Source organism: Podarcis raffonei, chromosome 14, assembly GCF_027172205.1.
Source record: "Podarcis raffonei isolate rPodRaf1 chromosome 14, rPodRaf1.pri, whole genome shotgun sequence".
Taxonomy (NCBI): domain Eukaryota; kingdom Metazoa; phylum Chordata; class Lepidosauria; order Squamata; family Lacertidae; genus Podarcis; species Podarcis raffonei.
In genome coordinates this window covers 20476914-20498668 of record NC_070615.1, presented here as the reverse complement: position 1 = coordinate 20498668, position 21755 = coordinate 20476914, and the positions used below count along the sequence as shown (strand labels likewise).

The 21755-nt window shown below is 46.6% G+C and overlaps 1 protein-coding gene across 1 annotated transcript in view; it reads right to left on the bottom strand.

Annotated features, from left to right (window-relative positions):
• Positions 1-7201, bottom strand: part of CHSY1 (chondroitin sulfate synthase 1) — a 94269-nt gene extending 87068 nt beyond the window's left edge. The window contains exon 1 of the mRNA XM_053365416.1: positions 6436-7201. Within this exon, the coding sequence (XP_053221391.1) occupies positions 6436-6752 (317 nt within the window). The 5' untranslated portion in view covers positions 6753-7201. The remainder of the gene's footprint in view (positions 1-6435) is intronic.
• Positions 7202-21755: the final 14554 nt, after the last annotated feature.

Sequence of the window (21755 nt, the reverse complement as noted above, 5' to 3'; positions counted from 1 at the left end):
CCTTTTCATAAAAGATCAGAGGTAGTGGACAGCAGCATTTTGGGGGGGGGTTAAAAGCAATACAAGAGAGTCGTTAAAATGACTGGCTACTCAAGAAAAAAATTAATAGGCCTGTTGGCATTAAAAAAAAAAGTATTCAAGAGGCACTTGGAAATAAAAAGCAAGGCTGCCTCTGCTGCATCTATGTTGGAAAAGTGTCGCACAGCGGAGGACCAGAGAGACTAAACACCCAGCTTACAATTAATGCCAGTCAGGACTCTGCAACTCAGGGGACAACAAACAGCTCTCCTCTGGATGATCACAGTGATGGGGCTGGGATGTACAGTAAGGGCTCAGGCGGTCCTCAAGCTATCCTGGTCACAAGTTGTTTAGAGGCCTCTGCAGCATTTCTCCAGCCTGTATATGGGTACTTATTTCCCCGCTCTTTGCTCCTCTGACTCTACCATCCTGAGCTGGCCAAACACACCCCTACATCCTGAAATACTCTTCCCATTCCCACTTACTGCCCTTAGGCCTCAAACTCTTGTTGTTTCTGAAAGGGCATGCAAAACCACCTCTCTTCCTCAAAATGTTCCTCAAAACTCACATTTGCTGCACACACACAAACACACACGTTATGCTTAATTGCAAATAATAACCTTGACACACATTCGCCTCGCCTGCCTCTCCACTTCCATCTCTTCTATTGTGCTCCCCATTGACAGTTCCACCACTGCAAGCTCTGTGAGGCCAAGGAAGTGGCTGCAACTTGCTTTTGCTACGAAACTCTGCAAAGCTCATGGGTTACACGCATGTGTGCATACCTGAACAAAGCAACCAAGTGAAGGCTACCTATATACCAGTATAAGCAAACCAGTGAAGCCTCCTCTGAATTCCTGCATTGCAGGGGGATGGACTAGACGAAGGTACCTCAGGGTACCTTCCAGTTCTTACAATTCTATGATTCCAGGAGAGTTAAGTTCTCAAAAAGGATAGTTTTCGTTACATGCAACACTTGGTGTCACCTATGTGAGTTTTGCCCATGGGGGGGGGTCTCGAATAAGGGATAATAGGCTGGAGTTTAAAAAGCTTGGTGAATTACCCAGGACAACATGGCTATGACTCAATGGCTACTAGCCATGATGCCTCTGTCCTGCCTCTATGGTTGGAGGCAGCAATGCTTCAGAATACCAGTTGCTGGAAGCGACAGGAGGTGAAAATGCCCATGTGCTCAGATCCTGCTTGACAGTTTCCCACAGGCATCTGGCTGGCCACTGCGTGAACAGGATGCTGGATTAAACAGCCCATTGGTCTGATCCCCCAAGGTGTTTTTCTTATGTAGCCTACAAAGGGCTATGTTTCAGGGGAAGGAAACACGCATTTAAAAGGAGATGGTCCCATGTTCAGCATCCTGATATGTCCAGTTAAAATAACCCAGGTAGCAACATTGAAAAAGATCTCTGGCTACAATACAGTGGTACCTCGGGTTACAGATGCTTCAGGTTACAGACTCCACTAACCCAGAAATAGTACCTCGGGTTAAGAACTTTGCTTCAGGATGAGAACAGAAATTGTGCTCCGGCGGCGTGGCAGCAGCGGGAGGCCCCATTAGCTAAAGTGGTACTTCAGGTTAAGAACAGTTTCAGGTTAAGAACGGACCTCTGGAACAAATTAAGTTCTTAACCTGAGGTACCACTGTATTGAAAAACGAGTGAGCCAATGAATTGCTTTGGATCTCTGTGTATTGTGCGGTCAACACTATGGTGGTGTGTTCCGGTATATGTCTGTGTGTTAGTTAACAAAGCACTTCCCCTCACAATCTTCACAATTCTAGGCCCATAAGAAACCCCACCACCACCAGCAGCTAAACTATTCACTCCCTGGAAGTTGAACTTTCTGTATATGGTAAAGGGGTCAGGGCGGGGGGTGAGTGGGATAAAATAATTTCCCAATCAATCAATTACATTTTTAAAAGCTTCCACTCCGTTAGAAGCGGGGGGGAAGAAAATGAGCTGGTTTCAATTACGGGCTCGTTTGTGCCAGAATCCTTGCCAAAAGTTATAATTCAGTACATGAACATTAGCTTCTTACAGCCTCGCTGAGAACAAGGGTGCTTAATCGATGCCACCTAAATGATTCGGAGGAAAAAAGATGAGCCACGAACGAAGGAAGCCTCTTAAATCACAGCTCTCGGGTGGATTGCAGGCACCAGTTTTGCTGAATAATACACCATGCATTTAAAGTACTATAGTACCACTTTAGCAGTCATGTCTTCCCTCAAATAATTCTAGGAGCTGCAGTTTCTTAAAGGTGCTGAGCATTGTTTGAACTCTATTCCCCTTTAAGAACTCCCCTACAATTTCCAGTGTTCCCTGGGAAGAGGGATTGGTTGTTAATTTACTGGGAATTGCAACTCTGTGAAGGGAATAAGGGCCTCCTAACAACTCTCCGCCCCTTACCAAACTGTGGTTCCCAGAATGCATTGGAGGAAGCCATGACTGTTGAAGCAGTATAACAAGGGTTTTAAATGTGTGCAATGGATGCAGCCTAAGTATAGCTGAGTGCAGAAGGCCAGCCCCCCTGTTGTGAAAAGAAATCCACCTAAAGAGCCTGCAATATCCTGTCACTTTCTCCTAACGTCCCACTATACCAGGGGTTGTCAACCTGGTCCCTACTGCCCACTAGTGAGCGTTTCAGGATTCTAGGTGGGCGGTAGGTGGTTCTACAGCACAAGCGGAATCCTCCGTCCATTGAGCACTGGTGGGCGGTAAGGAAATTTTACCATCAAGAAAGATGCATTAGTGGGCGGTAGGTATAAAAAGCTTGACTATACACTCGGCCAGGGCAGGCTTGGTTCTTAATGCTTTTGGGTCCCAAGGTGCAGGGAAGAGATTTAGCTATTGTCTATCCCCCCCAAGGGGACGCAGGTGGCGCTGTGGGTTAAACCACAGAGCCTATGGCTTGCCGATCAGAAGGTCGGCGGTTCAAATCCCCGTGACGGGCTGAGCTCCCGGTGCTCAGTCCCTGCTCCTGCCAACCTAGCAAGTAGATAAATAGGTACCGCTCAGGCGGGAAGGTAAACGGCGTTTCCGTGCGCTGCTCTGGTTCGCCAGAAGCGGCTTGGTCATGCTGGCCACATGATCCGGAAGCTGTACGCCAGCTCCCTCGGCGAATAAAGTGAGATGAGCGCCGCAACCCTTTACCTTTATCCCCCCCAAGATTCCTGACTGCCCCCTTTCTCTACTATCATATGGAGAAGCACCGGAACATTGGGAGCAGTGGCGTAGCGTGGGGGGTGCAGGGGGGGCCGGCCGCACCGGGCGCAACATCTTGGGGGGCGCGCTTGCACTCGCAGCTCTCTGCCCCCTGCTAAAATCCACGGGTTAGGGGGCGCAAATTACTTGCCTTGCCCCGGGTGCTGACAACCCACGCTACGCCACTGATTGGGAGCTGACTTGTACGGAGTCAGACCATTGGTCCATCCAGCAATTTCTGGCAATCTCTCTCCAGGGCTCCAAGCAGGAAGTGTTTCCCAGCCCTACCAAGAGATGCTAAAGATTGAACCTTGGACCTTCTGCATGCAAAGCAGATGTTCTACAATTGAGCTGCAGACCTTCCCCGGAAGCATTACGTTCCCAAGTCCAAAAGGCATTACATTTGCAAGCATTGATTCGGTTTGAGGGCTAAACCTGCCCACCACTAACATTGGATAGCCTAACATCTGATAGCTTGCACCTCAAGAGGATATGATGCATATATGCCCTTCACACGCTATGCCTTTCATAAAGGCAGACATTTATTACCTGGCTCTCAGAACACTGTTGCAGGAATTGAAGTCAGGCCAGCTTGTCTGCTTTAGGGGTTGAAGAAAGGACTTGAACTCTCTCCTCCCGCGTTCCTGCCACACACTTGATCAAATCTAATAGTCCTTTGGCTAATGTAAAACAAAGCAAACGGCTATTTACACGCACCCGGGAACCTTGATTTGCCTCTTCCATGCAAAAGGTCCCAAATACGTTTGTAGTTTGCACAGCAGAGGTGGGGAACCTGTGACCCTCCAGATGCCATCGGACTACATCCAATGCATGGTTAAACTATGGAACTCACTTCTGCAGAGAGCAGCGATGCCTTCCAACTTGGACGACTTAAAAAGGATTAGTGATAGAACAAGACTAGCAACGGCTACTAGACATGATGGCTATGCTTTGCCTCGGCAGGTGGAGGCTGCAGTGCTTCTGAATGCCACTTGCTGGAAACCACAGGAAGAGAGAGTGCTAATGTGCTCCCCCAAGCATCTGACTGGTCGCTGTGAGAACAGGATGCTGGACCAGACAGGCCACTGGCCTCTTCCTCATGGTCCATGTTGGCTGGGGTGATGAGCTGGAGTCTTAATCTGTAGGGCCACAGACTGCCCACTTGCATTATAGAGAAGGGGATATTCAACCTGCAGGATGCATCGCGCTCCTGGCAATTCCTTTTCTTTTCCCCTTGCAGAGAAGCCATTAAGCTGGGAAGTCCACCATCGCCAACAGGCTGTTCTGTGTCTACCCAATTGCATCACTTCCTACCTAAGCAACTTGATTTAGTAATTCTTGCGGTGTCTGCAACAAGCAGAGGAAGAGTCTCAGACCGAAGAAACAAGAAACTTTTGATGCAGAAGGTCCCTGGTTCAATCCCCGCCATGTCCTGCAGAAACCCTGCAAGAGCGGCTGCCTGCCAATGCAGGCAACACTGAGCTAGCCAGTGTAGCTGACTCTGTGTAAGGCAGCTGCCTGTGTTCATTCAAAGAACATCAAAACGTGAATTCATATGGGCCAGAAAGTGCTTGGCTCTGGGTGGTCGATATCTGAAATTATTTGCATGTGGTTGTGTGTTAGCAACTAAGGACATAAGAGCCTGCTGGATCAGGCCAGTGGATCATTGAGTCCAGTATCCTGTTCTCACAGTGGCCAACCAGATGCCCCAATGGGAAACCCACAAGCAGGACCAAAGGGCAAGAGAACTGAACCCACCACCCTGCTGAACTGGCATTCAGAAGCATCGCTGCCTGCAGCCATGGGGGAAGAGAAGAGTCAAAACTCGGGTTTCAATCGTTTGGTCAAATTAAGCTGTTTTGGTTTCCTTCCTTAAACAGATGCAGGGCAAATATTTCACCCCACCTGTCTTACAGGATAAACCCCCGTTACTGTCCAGCAGGATCCTTCTTCAAGTCACCGAGCAGGAAGCTTTAGAAATGAGATAGAGATGAGATACCCTCTTGGGGGATTTTGATCACAACAGCAGGCACACAAAGCTGTTATAAAGATTGGCTGCCCATCAGGACACAGGCAAGGCCTCCCTGGTCAATCCCAGTGCCCATCTGTCAGTGCTTAAGAGAAGCCAGCAGGTATTCAGCAAGACACCCCCCCTCCTGGAATTATGAAGCAGGTTTGAGATGCTTATGGGGAGGGAGGAGGGGAAATAAAACAAGATTCCCTTCCTCTCTAATGCAAGCCTTTATCTTCTTAACAGATGGGAAGCTAGCAGCACATATACAAAGGAAGCAAGCTGGTCTCAGTCTCTCTCCCCTCCGCTCCAGAGATCTCCAAACCACCTCCACCAAAACCAAGGGAGGGTGTGTCATGCGTTTTCACATACAGAATTATCATGCCAAGGAAGCTAACTGGCAGAACTTACAAGCCGCATTCCCTATGCCAGGGATTGTTCTCTTGTGAGAGAGGGCCGCCAGAGAGGAGTGGCTCTCACATCCCTGAAGAGCAAGGAACAGGCAAAAGAAAACCCTGGGAATGAATTCCTGGAAGAGGAGGACAGGTGAGAGGGTTCTCTCCCCATCTCCCATGCGCAGTGGAAAGAGAGACCCGTTTAACATGCACCATGCGGTTGTGCAGAGTGGGAGGAAGGTGTCAATGAGACAGGCCTTGCCACATGCATCGCTGGGCACGGAAGAGAGACGCAGGATAGCAGTTAATTGCAAGGTAAAAGCTAGGAAGACAGGGAACTGCCTTATGAGTCAGACCACTGGGTTCATTTAGCACGGGGCTGTCTACGGGGACTGGCAGTGGCTCTCCACGATTTCAAACTGGGGCCTCTGCCAGTCCTACCTAGAGGTTCAGGGGACTGAACCCCAGACCTTCTGCATGCCTTACCACTGAACCACAGTTCTTCCTAACAATCTAAGGTTCTAGTCCTCATTGTCCTGAATAAAAAGTTGACTGAAATGGGAAGCTGCTTTAGATCACTGGCCCATCCAGCTCAGTACTCTCTCAGTGACTCTCCAGGGTAGAGGCCTCTCCCAGCCCTACCTGGAGGACACTCTGAATGCAAAGCAGGCGCAGCAGCAATGAGCTATGTCCTGTCCCACAAATGGGTGTTAGAAGCCTTCCTAGCCACACAACAGAGGGTAAATTAAGTCTGCAGTTCAGAAGGTGGGTTGGAGTAAAGAATGGAGGTCCTCACCTGTAAGCCGCCACCGCTCGGTTCTGCAGGTATTTCTGAGCCGTCATGACCCCCACGAAGAGGAAGTTCTTGGCAGGCAGGATCTCGCCTTGGTGCTCAGCAGGGTCCTGATGCCACAGCAAGGCCCCCCGGGAGTCTCGGTGCAGCAGCCCCCCACTGGCCTTTGTCCGGCACCCTTCCAGGCTAGCCTTCCGCCGGTGCTGTCCTGCTCTCTTCAGCTCCGAGGCTCGAGGGAGGATGAGCCGGGAAGCCAGGATGAAGCCCAGCACCAGACCGAGCAACACGCTGAGCCAGGAGCGGCGGCTTCTGCCAGCCATTCCCCACCGCCTGCCTCAGCACACCCAGGGCCCCCCAAAACAGACACACACACCCCTCAATTTCAGATCTCCAGAACAGGGCGCCTTCTCTTTCTGTCCCTTGGCCACACACTAGAGCTTCCCCCAAAACAGGAAGCACCCCAAGAGTAGTACGTGGAGGGGGGGTAGGTCTGAGCTGTGGAATCCGAAAGGGGGGGTTTCCTGCACCCCTCTCTGCCTTCTGAGGCCTCCCTCTTCCTGTCCTCCCCAGATATCCCAGTCCTCTGCCACCTACCTCAGTTCTGAGCTTTTCTGCACCCCTTCTTCCCAAACCCCACAAACTGAGCAGGATTCCGCCGCCCCACAGCCTAACTGACCACTCCCCCTCCCCAAAGGAGACCTAAGCACTCTTCCCAACTCCAGCGCGTTTCCTCCCCCCACCGCGCCTTGCTTAATGGGCTGCCTTGCAAAAAGAAAAAGGGAAAGCGCCGTCTTGCCCCCCCTTTCTTGCTTAGGACGCCCCCCCCCTCAAAAAAGAGCAGCCCTCTCTTTATCTCTCTGCCGCCCCTTCTCTTTCCTGGCCGCCTCCTTCCCGCAACTCCAGCTGGGACACCCCCACCTCCTCGCTCCGGCCCAGGAGCGCCCCGCGCCCCCGGCCCTTCCTCCTCCTGCTCCTACTCCTAGCCGGCCCGGCTGGGCTGCCCCGGCGGCGAAGGGAAGCTCAGCGTCTCCGAGAGCGCCGCGGCCATGGGGGAGCCTCCCGCTCCGCCTCCTCCGGCGGCGGCTGTGCTGCTGTGCCGGGGAAGCGCGCTTTGTTCGGACGCCTCCGCCTCCGCCGCTTCTTCCTCCTCTCCCTCCGCCTCCTTTGCGGCCGCTAGTGCTGCCGTGGCTCGCCGCCTGGACGCAGCCCGGGGCCGCCGCCTGCTTGCCGGGCGCCCGCGGGCTCCGCCTGGCCCTGCTGCTGCTGCTGCTGCTGCTTCCGCGGCTGCTGCTCCTCCTGCCGCCGCCGCCGCCACCACCGCTCCTGCCCGGCCCGGGGATACTGCCCGCGCATCCCCACACAGCTCAATTCGCCATGGCGCGCCGGGGCGGGGGGAAAAGAGGGCGGAGCGGGGAGGCGGAGGCGAGCCAGCCCCTGGCCGCCACCTCTCCGCCTGCCAGCCAGACGGCCCGGCCGCCGTTCGGGGCGCACGGAGCCCGGGCGCAGCGCAGCGCGTCCCGGACGCAACCCTCGGCCTCTCCCGCTCGCTCGCTCGCTCTTCGCCAGCGGCGGGCTCCGAGGAGAAAAGGGGGGGGGTCTCTCCCGCACTTGGCAGGCCGAGGGAGGAGGGAGGCTGCTGGCAGGGAAGCCGGGGGGCCCCGGAGAGGGGAGGCCGGCGGGGAGGAAGGAAAGGGGAAATGGGAAGCGGGAGGGAGGCTCGAAATCGAGATTTTTTGAATGACGACTCGCCTCGCCCGGCCAGAGGCCCAGCCTGGCAAATAAGAACGCGCGCAAGTTACTAGCCCCTAAGAACAAAAGTTCTGCTGCGTAAAGGGGGTTGTTGTTATTTTTATTATATATTTCGTGGTTTTATATTTTGATTTTGTACTGTGAACCGCCCTGAGACCTCCGGGTATAGGGCGGTATAGAAATTCAATAAATAATAATAAATAATACAGGGTGAGTCCTTTAAAAGAGGCCCGGTGGATGCAGAGTACACATGTTCCACGGGGCATCTTTTAAAAGACTCACCCTGTATTTATAAAGAGAGCTTGCTGGATCAGGCGAATGGCCCACCTAGTCCAGCATCATGGTGGCTGACCAGGTGCAGGCAGGCCCCGGGCACAAGAGCACACTGGCATTCAGAAGCATTACTGCCTTCCACTGGGGAGGCAGAACAGTAGTCACCATCCCTAGTAGCCATTTGTAGCCATTCTTCATGGAAGTTCCCAATCCTCTTTTAAAGCAATCCAAATTTGTGGCCATCTCCAGCCCAGCCCTTGCCAGTTTGGGGCCACCTTTCCAGCTGTTTTGGACATCATCTGATGGGAACTGTCATCCTAAAGAGCTGGAGAGGGAGCCCCAGAAATATTCACCCAAAGATTCCCTGCCAGATTCTTCTTGGAAGTGATTATCCCTTGCTGTGAGTAAAAGTGAGGAAGCCAGAACCAGTCCTGCATTCTAGCTCCTGATGGCCCCCACATCTGGTGCATATACAGAGATAGACTGCATCTGGACATGGAGGTTCTTTTCACCTGACCTTAAGTGTGGCGAATAGCCAGAGACTTACCTGGTCCTTTTTCAGATGCTAGGAGCTAACTGGTTCGAAATGCCATTGATTTCAGTGGGCTGTATTTCTAAGTTAATCAGTGATCCAATGTATGCTTAGGGCCCCATCTGCGCTATGCCTTTAAAGCGCTATCATACCACTTTTAATAGTCATGGCTTCCCCCAAGAAACCTCCCCATTCCATGTACAACAGCCAATGAGGCTGGCTATTGAATCTCACTTCAATGCTGGCAACAAGATGGAACCCTCCGCTGCACCTGAGGGTAGCGAACCTAGGAGGCACAGGGCTCTGTCAACTCCTTGCTGCCTCTCGGCATCTGCTGTCAGAGGCAGCTGCCTCACTGTGCCTCATGATGGGGCTGGTATGTTTTGTGTCTGCAGGCCCACCCAAAAGAGGGACAGTTGGCCTCAGACCTTGTAGATTAATGAGCCTCAATGTGGCCCCAAAATGAGCAGGTCTTCTCGGGGCTATCTTTTGTATCCTGGTTCCAATACCTGAGGACATAATACACATGCATGGCAATTTAAAGCAGGGGGCTGAGGGCCAAATGCAGCCTGCCAAGCCTTTTTATCTGGCCCTCAGGACTTCCCCAGGCCATGCACACCCTCTCCCTAGGCTAAATCCCTTCATCAGACCTGCTTCACATCCCCTAGGCCAGGGGTGTCCAACTTCCAAGAGACTGCTTGGGACTGATCTTCCAAGAGATCTGCTCCCGCTATAAATAAACTGGCAGTGATCTACCCATTGGATTGCCCCTGGAAGATTGCTCTGAAGGGAATGTGGCCCACCTCTAATTTAAGGTTTGCATGTAATTAAGGGGAGACTGGTACACTGGCTGCAAGCATTTCAATGGGGAAAGTTATGTGGAGGCCACAATTCTAAGATAAAGAGTCCAGGCACTGCATGCCAAATATCCCAGATTCACCACTATCTCCCATTAAAAGGATCTGAGCGATCAAAACTGGGAATTCCATTGAGACCTTGTAGAGCTGCTGCTAATTGGAGTAAGACAGTTCTGAGCTCTAGATGGATGACTCAGGACAAAGCAGCTTCATACTGTATGTTCATATAAACACTGCCGATGATACAGGCGGCCTCTTTATTACTTTATTACTCAACTCATATATTTTCCACTTGGAGATTGGAACTCCAGAACAAAATGTACGACCATAAGGCAGCAGCTTTCACGAATGCTCTGAGGTGGCCAATTTTATTTCTCCCACTCCTTGAATCAACTTGTGCGTGAGCCCAACCCGAACCCAAGGCATTGAAACGCAGCCAGTGGTCTGTTTGAGTATTTTATCAGTGGAGTACTCTTATCTGAAGTTTACAATGTGGAGGAATGATAATGTTCTTATGTTCCTGGTCAGCAACCAATGTGAATCAAAAGAAGGGCATAGGGTACAGCAGCCCAAGCCTCTGATAGGCCTCCCTTCCCCTCACAAAGCTGTCTTGGATTACAGCAGGGTTAGGCTTCCAGATATTTCTGAATGACAACTCCCATCAGCCCCAGCAATCCTGGCAAATGGACTGTCAGCATTGAAGCTTATTCAAGATAGGTGGACAGCAGAGCCTTCTGATTGGCTAAGACGCTACCTAGACATGGGGTCAGCAAACTTTTTCAGCAGGGGCCAGTCCACTGTCCCTCAGACCTTGTGGGAGGCCAGGCTATATTTTGGAAAATAAAAATGAATGAATTCCTATGCCCCCCAAATAACCCAGAGATGCATTTTAAATAAAAGGACACATTCTACTCATGTAAAAACACCAGGCAGGCCCCACAAATAACCCAGAGATGCATTTTAAATAAAAGGACACATTCTACTCATGTAAAAAAACGCTGGTTCCCAGACCATCCACAGGCCGGATTTAGAAGGCGATTGGGCCAGATCCGGCCCCTGGGCCTTAGTTTGCCTACCCATGATCTAGACCAGTGGTTCTCAACCTTGGGTCCCCAGATGTTTTTGGCCTACAACTCCCATGATCCCTAGCTCACAGGACCAGTGGTCAGGGATGATGGGAGTTGTAGGCCAAAAACATCTGGGGACCCAAGGTTGAGAAAGGCTGACCTAGACAATAAAGAAGAAAACATGTGGAGTTGCTAAGAGCTCTGCTGGATTAGGCCAAAGGCCCATCTAGTTTATCTTGTCCAACTCCCACAAGAGGTAGTGAGGGCCACCAACGCAGATGACTTCAAAAGAAAATTGCATACATTCAAGGAGAATGCATGTTGATGGCTACTTGCCAAGATGACACTGTTCTACAACTACTGCTGAAGGCAGTATACCTCTGAAGACCAGTTGGTGGTACTCAGAAGCAGGGAAGAAGGAGAAGACGATGAAAAAGAAAACAATGGTCAGGTGGCCTGTGTTGAATGTTGCTCAATCCACTCCCCAGGCGTTTCTAACCTTTCTAACCTGGGCAATTTCAAGACCTCTGCTCACCTCCCTTCCTACAGTTCTTCATTTCATTTTCAAATTAGACTTGGCCCAGAACAGCTCTTCAAATGCTTCCCCCCCCCCGTAGTTCTGTAGTTCTTAAATTCTTGTTGGTTTTTATGTTTCAGTATTGTTTTATGACCTGCATTGTGTTTCATATTCTATCTCTGTACATCACTTGGGTATTTTCTGAATGTAGAGCGGTTTGTGAAACCCTGAAAGAAAGCTTAAAAAGCAGTTGGAATAAAAGATGGCTAGAAGGCTGTCTGCTGTCAAGGAGGGCACCTTGCCTCCCTTGCCATCTTTCGATTGTTTAGCTCAAGGAAAATCACACAACCAGTGTACCCCAGCAAAGAGAAGATTGTTCAAAACAGTAGCCTGTCTTCCTGTCCTTTGAACAGATCCACAACTCTCTCTCTCTCTCTCTCTCTCTCTCTCTCTCTCTCTCTCTCTCACACACACACACACACACACACACACACACACACACACACAAGCACACCATTGTCATTCCAGCTTCATTTCCAAGTTGCTGTCTAGAGCAGCCTCTCTCTTGGAGACACACACGGGGGATGTGATGTAAAATCCACTGAAATCCAACTTTGTTATATAATGTGACTCAACTTCTACGTTCAAGCAAAGCTGTCTCAGTCTCCCACAGGGCTTTCCAATCTATGTTTATTTTTATTTCCCCCTTGCAACATGGTCAAAGAGTCTATTATTTCCTTGTTGTTATTAAAAATAGGAAAGAGGAGTGAGAGCTGCATCTAAATTTTGCAGTGTAGTCTGCTTCCAGGCAGTCCACTTCATTCTGCTGTCTCCTTTCCAGTAGTCTGTTCCCACCCCCTGACAGTCAGCTGTCTACTAAGTACTGTATGTTCTGATCTCATTGGGTTATGGGGTTGAGGGACAGAGGGGTACCCCCCCCTTTAAGTATTTTCCATTTAGAAATTTATTGTTGAAATATACTCAGAGTCGCAAAGTGATTTCATGCTCTTTATTCAGCCCATAGTGGTGAGGAGGAATGAATGAAAATCCCCTCAAAGTATCTGCTTTATATACATTATTTACACAATGGGCTGCACATGATTGGCTAATTCCGGAATTCTACTGTAAGCCAATCAGGTTGTGGATTCACTTCTATCTGGAGCATGATTGGGTAGTTCCTGCCAACCAATCATACTGCTGCATTGTTCTATTACCAATCAGACTGCTGCATTCTGAATCCTATTGTTCTAGGACCAATCAGACTGCTGCCTTTTGGATCCTATTGTTCTAGGACCAATCAGACTGCTGCAGTTTGGATCCTATTCAACTCAGTACATAACAATTGTACTTCTGAAAAACTCAAGATCTCCCTGAGCCTACTGCTGTCTTCCTATTCTGCATGGCTGATACAGTTTTGGCAGCATTAGGACCTTAGTTAACCCCTAAAATTCCCCTTTCAAAAAATTATTCATTGTACTTCTACAAACCCCAAGGTTCCCATAGCCCTGCTGCTACCATTCTGTTTTGCATGGGTCATACAGTTTTGCCTGTAAAAGAACTGGTACTTGGAGAACTAAAATCACTATTTAGTATAAATGATTTGCATTTTAGGAGAGGTCCCAAGCTAGAAAACAGGCGCAGAGCAATGGGGTTTGTGCTAAACTAGATGTGAGACCCCCAGGAGATCTAGGAACAGAATTTCACACATAAAAAAAAGAGATTAAAGCACCTACTTTTTTTTTTAGTTTTTTCATATAATATTTTATTGGAATTTTACAAAAACATCAGTTTACAAAATACAAAAAAGAACATATGAAAAGAACAAAATAAAAAAAGAAAACCTTAAAAAAATACATAAAAAAGAAGAAATACAAATAAAAATACAATATACAAAAAACGAATAGGTAAAAGAGAATTAAAAACAAATCCATTTTTTATAACTTTATGCTCATTAACTTGTTTCCTTGACCTCCTCACACCTCCCCTTTTTGTATTCCCATTTAGATAATCAAATCAGCAAATCCTTACTCTCTTTCATTTATCTTAACTCTATATCTTAACATATTATAACTCTATATTTTCATCCATTATCAATTCATTTTTGCATATTCTTATTAACTTTGTTGCTAATACCCCCTATTCAATCCAATCATCATTTTAACATTCATTAATTTTACAATATTTCTGTAGATAGTCTTTAAATTTCTTCCAATCTTCTTCCACCAACTCTTCTCCCTGGTCTCGGATTCTGCCAGTCATTTCCGCCAGTTCCATATAGTCCATCACCTTCATCTGCCACTCTTCCAGGGTGCGTAAATCTTGTGTCTTCCAATACTTTGCAATCAGTATTCTTGCTGCTGTTGTTGCGTACATAAAGAAAGTTCTGTCCTTCTTTGGCACCAATTGGCCGACTATGCCCAGGAGAAAGGCCTCTGGTTTCTTCAGGAAGGTATATTTAAATACCTTTTTCATTTCATTATAGATCATCTCCCAGAAAGCCTTAATCTTTGGGCACGTCCACCAAAGGTGATAGAAAGTACCTTCATTTTCTTTACATTTCCAACATTTATTATCAGGCAAATGATATATTTTTGCAAGCTTGACTGGTGTCATGTACCACCTATATATCATTTTCATAATATTCTCTCTTAAGGCATTACATGCCGTAAATTTCATACCGGTGGTCCACAACTGTTCCCAGTCAGCAAACATAATGTTATGACCAATATCTTGTGCCCATTTAATCATTGCAGATTTAACCGTTTCATCCTGCGTATTCCATTTTAACAGCAAGTTATACATTCTTGAAAGTATCTTAGTTTTGGGATCTAACAGTTCTGTTTCCAATTTTGATTTTTCCAACTGGAAGCCATTTTTTTTGTCCAAATTATAGGCCTCTCTTATTTGATAATAATGAAGCCAGTCTCACACTTTATCTTTTAATTTCTCAAAACTCTGCAATTTCAATTTCTCTCCTTCTTGTTCCAATATTTCCCAATATTTTGGCCATTTGGCCTCCATATTGAGCTTTTTCTGAGCCTTCGCTTCCATTGGTGACAACCACTTTGGGGTTTTATTTTCCAATATGTCTTTGTATCTTATCCAGACATTGAACAATGCTTTCCTGACAATATGGTTTTTAAATGCTTTATGTGCTTTAACCTTGTCGTACCACAAATATGCATGCCTCCCAAAAACATTATTAAAACCTTCCAAATCCAAAATGTCTGTGTTCTCAAGAAGCAGCCAGTCTTTCAACCAGCAGAATGCTGCTGATTCATAGTAAAGTTTAAGGTCTGGCAGGGCAAATCCGCTTCTTTCCTTTGCATCAGTTAATATTTTAAATTTTATTCTGGGCTTCTTGCCCTGCCAGACAAATCTAGAAATGTGTCTCTGCCACTTCTTGAAACAGTCCATCTTGTCCAAAATTTGCAATGATTGAAACAGAAATAACATTTTTGGCAATACATTCATCTTTATAGCTGCAATTCGACCCAACAAGGAAAGCTTCAAATTTGACCATATTTCTAAGTCTTTTTTCACTTCTGTCCAACATTTCTCATAGTTATCTTTAAATAAATTTAAGTTCTTAGCAGTCATATTAACCCCCAGATATTTTACTTTCTTAACTAATGTTAAACCTGTCTCCTTCTGAAACCTCTCTTTCTCAATCGGTGTTAAATTTTTCTCAAGAACTTTAGTTTTTGACTTGTTCAGCTTAAATCCTGCCACATGACCAAATTCTTGAATCCGTTCTAATACTCTTTTCGTACTAGATTCTGGCTCCTGTAACGTCAAAACTAGGTCATCTGCAAAAGCTTTCAATTTGTATTGTTTGGCTCCGACCTGGATACCTTTAATCAGACGGTCCCTTCTAATCATATTTAGCAAAACCTCCAGGACCGAAATAAAAAGCAATGGGGAAATTGGGCAGCCTTGTCGTGTACCTTTCTCTATCTTAAATTCCTCTGTCATCACATTATTGACTATTAGCTTAGCCTTTTGTTCTGAGTAAATTGCACTTATACCATTTTCAAACCCTTGACCCACCCCCATCCCCTGGAGATTTTTCTTCATAAAATTCCAAGAAATATTATCAAAGGCTTTCTCCGCATCTATGAAAATTAAAACTGCTTTAGTATTAATATTCACTTGCAACTTCTCCAAAATGTTGATTATGTTCCTCGTGTTGTCAGACAAGTGCCTACCTGGGAGAAAGCCAGCTTGGTCCTTATGTATCTCTTCCACTAATACTTTTTTTAATCTATTAGCCAAAATATCAGCAAATATTTTGTAATCCACATTGAGCAGGGATATGGGGCGGTAGTTCTTAAGTTGTGTCTTTTCCGACTCAGTTTTCGGTATAAGTGTAACATAAGCTTCCTTCCACGACTCTGGCACTTTTTCCCCCTCCAAAATTTCATTACAAACCTCCTTTAGTGGCTGAATTAACCAATCCTTCAAAGATCTATAATATTTTGAGGTTAAACCAAATATTATATTATATATTATAGATAAACCAAAATATCTATAATATTTTGAGGTTAAATCTCAAAAAAAAGGGAGATTAAAGCACCTACAAGAGTGAGGTGCACAAGAGAGATCTGATGTTCAGGGGTGAAGGTGTTTAACCCTTTTCTCCTGCACTGTTTCCCCCGAATGAATGGCACCCCCATGAAGGTGCCATATTGATGAATGGGTGGACAGATTGGAGAACAAAACTCTTGTCACTAAACAGATGCAAAGGAAGAGCCACAGAGCTGCTCTGCCCACCCACAGGGAATTGCAGCCAGCGGTGGCTTCTAGTTCAATACTGGAAATTCAGGCTGTGGTGCTTGAATGCAACACTCACCTGGTCACCCAATATAGCCAACTCACTCTGTTGCCTTAGGCAGGTTGTTATCTCTCAGCCTCAATTCCACCCCGCCTTACAGAGTTGTAACTGGCCTGCATTACAGAGTTGTTGTAAGGACTAAGATACTGCACAGGAAGCACTTGGAACACTCAAAGCTATATTAATATAATATAATATAATATAATATAATATAATATAATATAATACAATACATTTTTTTTTAGTAGTAGTGTTTTAATGTTCAGGCAACTTTCTTTCGGCCGAAGGAGACCAACAGAGTACTGTTATAAAAGAGAGCTCAAATGCTCCCTGAAAAAAAAACCCTCACAAGGCCAAAATGGCAAAACATCTCTTTAAAATAGGCATTGGGCTAAGATGCAACTTTTCCATGAGGACGTGTGGCACAAGACGTGCCCTAGAATAGTATGGCAAAGACTTACAAAACCTTCCTAAAATGAATGCTGAGTGATGGGGCAGCTTCCTTCGTCTAATTGGTTGGTAGGCTGGTAGGTAGAGATTTTATAATGGCACGGACAGCAGTGTCCAGGTCATATTGAGTCAGACACCAGATTATGTTCCAAACAACAGTCTCTTAAGGCCTATATTTTTCCCCCGAGTTGGTAAACCTATGTCTAGGCTGAGCTTCAGACAGAGGGTGGGGCAGAAGATAGATGGAGCAGTCGTGTCTCCACTCTATTACTTTCACATATGTTCATTTGTAAGTCCATCCATCAAAAATACATATATTGGGACTTCTAGTTTAGATAAATGGCGAGCAAGCAGCAACAGTTATTCATGGCGTCATTGACGTAGAGAAATCGGAGGCAAGTTTTTCTTCCTCTCTTGTGTCCTCAACTTGTGGTCATTCAATGAGGCTGAACGATGGAAGATTCAGGACAGGACTTTGAGCAGCACATCAATAAACCACCATAAAACCAGAGGAGACAGTGGTGGCCACCAACTTGGATGGCTTTAAAGAGGAACAGACAAATGGAGGAGAAGACTATTGGTGGCCATGACAGCTGTGTACTACTTCCAGTATTGGAGGAGATATATTTCTGAATACAAGTTTCTGAGAACTGCAAGTGGAGAGAGCGTTTCTGTACTCAAGTCCTGCTTGCAGGCTTCCTACAGGCCTCTGGTTGGCCACTGTGAAAACGGCATGTTAAACTAGATGGGCCATTGGCCTGTTCCAGCAGCCAGGCTCTTCTTTATGTTCACTTCCACACCAGTCTGCTGGCTTTTTTTGACCACAGAACATTTTTCATTCCTGGTACGTGTACAGTCGTACCTCAGGTTACATATGCTTCAGGTTACATACGCTTCAGGTTACAGACTCCGCTAACCCAGAAATAGTGCTTCAGGTTAAGAACTTTGCTTCAGGATGAGAACAGAAATCGTGCTCTGGTGGCGTGGCAGCAGCAGGAGGCCCTATTAGCTAAAGTGGTGCTTCAGGTTAAGAACAGTTTCAGGTTAAGAACGGACCTCCGGAATGAATTAAGTACTTAACCTGAGGTACCACTGTACTCACTTACTGTATGCTACACAAACCATGTTGCAGTTGGTTCTATCGTTGATCTTTACGGTCAACTTTTTGAAACAAAATTTCCCCCATTATTTTTGTACAATATTTTTTTTCACAAAAAATGCATTTTGGGGACACCTCCTCTAAAATATGCATTTTGTCCACTTTCCCCCTAAAAATACACATTTTACCTAAAATAATGCAGTTTGGGTACATTTATTGGGTTGAGAATTGAATCAGGAAAAACTGAAGAATTACTGCATTCCAATCTGTGTGTTAGTCTGGGGAGTGTGGATCAGGTTTGTTTGCTTAAAAAATGTGGATGAAACAAAATATTCAGTCATCTCAATTTGCCTGATTGAATGCTCCTTCCATACAAAAACATTCCCCCCTGCAAGAAAAACAGCACATCACGAAGCAAGCTAGGATTAGAATTTCTACTCCCTGACAGGCTAGATTTCTGTTTGCAGAGAGTTTATTATACGGAGGTGCATTCCCCACCTACAGTCCGAAGTGGTACAGCCTCCGGGCTGGCCCTCTCTGTGAATATGAGGCCAAAGTTTCCATTCAAGCATCACACTTTTCCCTGCCAGCTACAAGGTCCCATTTGTTCCTGAGTCTCAGAAAGAGAACAGCCAACCAATTCTTTTTAAAAAATGCTTTTTTAAATTAACGAAAATGAAAGCCGTCACCCAGAAATGAAGCTAGGCCTGCATGGTGCAAGTCAGACGGCTAGGTTTGCAGAAAAGGTTGGTGAGTATTTTAAAACCAGAGAAACTTGAGCAACATTTTAGCAGTGAGAAGGACGCTGCCAGGCTCCCATGATAGTGTTCTCCTCTCCCTCTTTTGCAGGTACGACTATTCTGTGCAGAAACCACGTCCAAATTTTTGCTGGACCAGGACAGCTTCCTGTTTGCTGTTCCTGAGGGATGTGATGGACTACAATTAAGGAGACAGGAACACAGGCTGCCTTATACTGAGTCAGACACTGACCACCAACAGCTCTCCAGGATTTTAGACACCAGGAGGCTTTCCCAGCCCTACCTGGGGATTGGACCTGGGACATTTAATTGGTATCTTGACTTGCTCACAGTCTGGCCAGCCAGATCACTGCCTTTATAACCCCAAAGTCCAGGAACTTCAGTGGAAATAGCTTAGAGATCCTCCAACTAGTGGGAAAGAACTGAAAACAATGGGTAGAAGCTAAATCCAAATGAACCTAAAGGTTAGCAGTGAATTGAAGAAGTCAATATGCTGTAGCAAACCCTCAGCCAACAGATGCAGCCAGGGCTTTAGACTGCCAGGAACACCCTTGTATTGCCACGAGGGGCAGATGAGGTTGTAGCAAACGGGAAAAGAACAGGAACACTTTTATTATTATTATTTTCCACCCTCCTGAGTCAAAGAGCTCCGAGCAAGTTTTCCTCTCTCCTCACAAGCTGAGAGAGAGATGTGGCAAGTGCATCTGCGTATATTTCAAAAGGCAGTATAATTCAAACCAGGGGCTAAATTAATATTAAAGAGAAGAAGAAGAAACCTCTCCTGATTCCAGGGAAAGATGACATATCCTAAAATCACAAGCATTTTCTGACAGGAAAAGCCAGGAGCCAGTGTGGTTTTTGATGCAACGAAGGAAGTGGCTGGGCATTGCCGCATGACCCACTGGCTCCTTCCCGTAGGAAAAAAAACAACCCAGCTGTCAGAGCTGCCTTATTTTACTTGACAATGGTGGCAGCCGGAGGGGATGAGGAGAGGACAACAAAGGGGTGAAGGAAAAGAAATGGGGCTAGCTGTACATGTGCCTACATTTCCCTAGGCAAACAAATACATAACGAAGCCCTGGACTTTTTCATTCGAACTGCCCCCAGCTGGAGTGCATTGTGGGGAATCATTGCTTTTGAAAACGAAATGAGATCAGAAGCAGCGCAGGACACTGATGGATAGAGCTGTCACTGCGCCAAAGGCTTCTTGTGACTTCGGTGGTTTTTTGCCCATAGTGTATATTATTTATTTCCTTCCAAAACCTTAAAATAGCATGCAGCAGAGGGGGTGGGGACGAAGCATGCCACCAGCTGTATTCCACTATGATTCTGTTACCATCCAACTTTTCAAAGATGAATATGGGTGAAAAGCAGCACTCCGGCTACAAACCTACAAAGCTCCAAGTGGCTTAGCACCGCAACAGGGAGAGAGAGTGCCTTTCCAAATCCTTAGGATAAAAAGAACGGAGCAGCCTAAATGTGGTTGGTGTCAAGCAAGGAGTATAACGTGGTCTCAAAAGCTTCACACTCAATGAAAGACCTGGCCAGGGATTCATAGGGTACATGGCACCCTTGAAGGATTGCCTAGGCTTCTTGGTCAACAGGCACCAACTATGCACTGACATTTTAAATTTCCCACAATGCACCACAGCACCACTCTGGGGCATTAAGGGGTTTTTAAATGGCTCTTTACTAGGGTACCTGAGGCACTATGGGAAATATAAAATGGTGGCTCATTGTTGCAACACCACTTGAGGACGGTACAGCAGCAGGAAGGGGTCTATGGAGGGCATTATATCAATTACCCTGTCAAGAATGGAGCTGGATCTCATCCTCCTTGGGTTTCATGACAGGAAACTTTAAGGGGAGGTGACATAGCTGAGTAGAGTGTGTGCTTTTCATACAGAAGGTTCCCAGTTCAGTCCTTGTTATTGCAGTCAAAAAGGATGGTGTATTGCAGATGATGTGAAAGACTACACTGTCTGAGGCCCTGAAGAGTTGCTACCAGTCTGGGGCCACATTCACACAATTCGTTTAAAGAACTATGATGCTGCTTAAGGCAGCTGCCGCTGGGAAGGTTCCTGGCAAGTGTAGTTTGTTAAGGGTGCTGGGAGTTGCTGAGAGGCACCGATTCCCCTCACAGAGCTACAGTTCTGTTTCCTGGGAAGAGGGATTGCTAAACCACTCTGGGAATTGTAGTTATGTGAGGAGGAATAACGGTTTCCTCACAACTTCCCAGAATTCTTTAGGGGAAGCCATGGCTGTTTAAGGTGGCATCATAGTGTTTTAAATGGGTGGAGTGAATGTGGCCTGGGTTAGATGGACCAAGTGCATGGCTTGATATAAAGTGGTTCATAAGAAGCAATGACACAGAGAAAGGCGTTTTTCACCGTGAGATAGACACGTGCACACACACATGCACACACTTAAGCTTATTTCTAGTCAATAAGCAATTTTAATTACACAACTTCTCATAGACAGTTTTAAGTAGATGAATCAATTAAACCTCTAGGTGATTAACTGCAGGGGACAACTTCCATTTACTGAAGGAAATTTTAATACTTGGGGCTTAAAGTGTGTTCCTTTTGTCAAGTGGGCACCCTAACCAGCCCATCAGAACCACTCAATCAGGGTGTGTGTGGGGAATACACCCATTTACATATTCAAGGTAACAGAGTCATCGTGGAAAAACTAAACTGGGCAAGCAGGAGCATTTGCCTGGGTTACAATTATTTCCAACAACTCTTTTTTTCTCTCTCCCTGGGCAGCACAGACACCCCCTGGCTCCTTGCAGATTTCCAGACCTCTGTGCCAGATGTTTAAAACCATCCCTACTTCATCTTGACAGGCAAATATTAATCGGATCGTTGGATGAGCCATTGTGGAGATGTGTAGAGAGGCTCATTCAAAATCCAGACCGATGCTGCCCTCCAGAGGGTGAAACACAGCAAGGCACATGCGAGCCGAGAGCGAAGGCCACAGACGTTTCTCTTTTTGAGACAAGAGAGATAAGCTTAATCAGTGACTTCTGATACCTGGGGATGGTGTGTGTTGCTGCTCTATATCTGAAGTCAGCCCATCCCAGAGTGCATGTGTGCTTTATTGCTTTAAGCCAGAAGTGGACAACCTTCATTCAGCCAGAGAGCCACATTTGCAACCTTCCAGCCATGGGAGGGGGCCAGAAGGA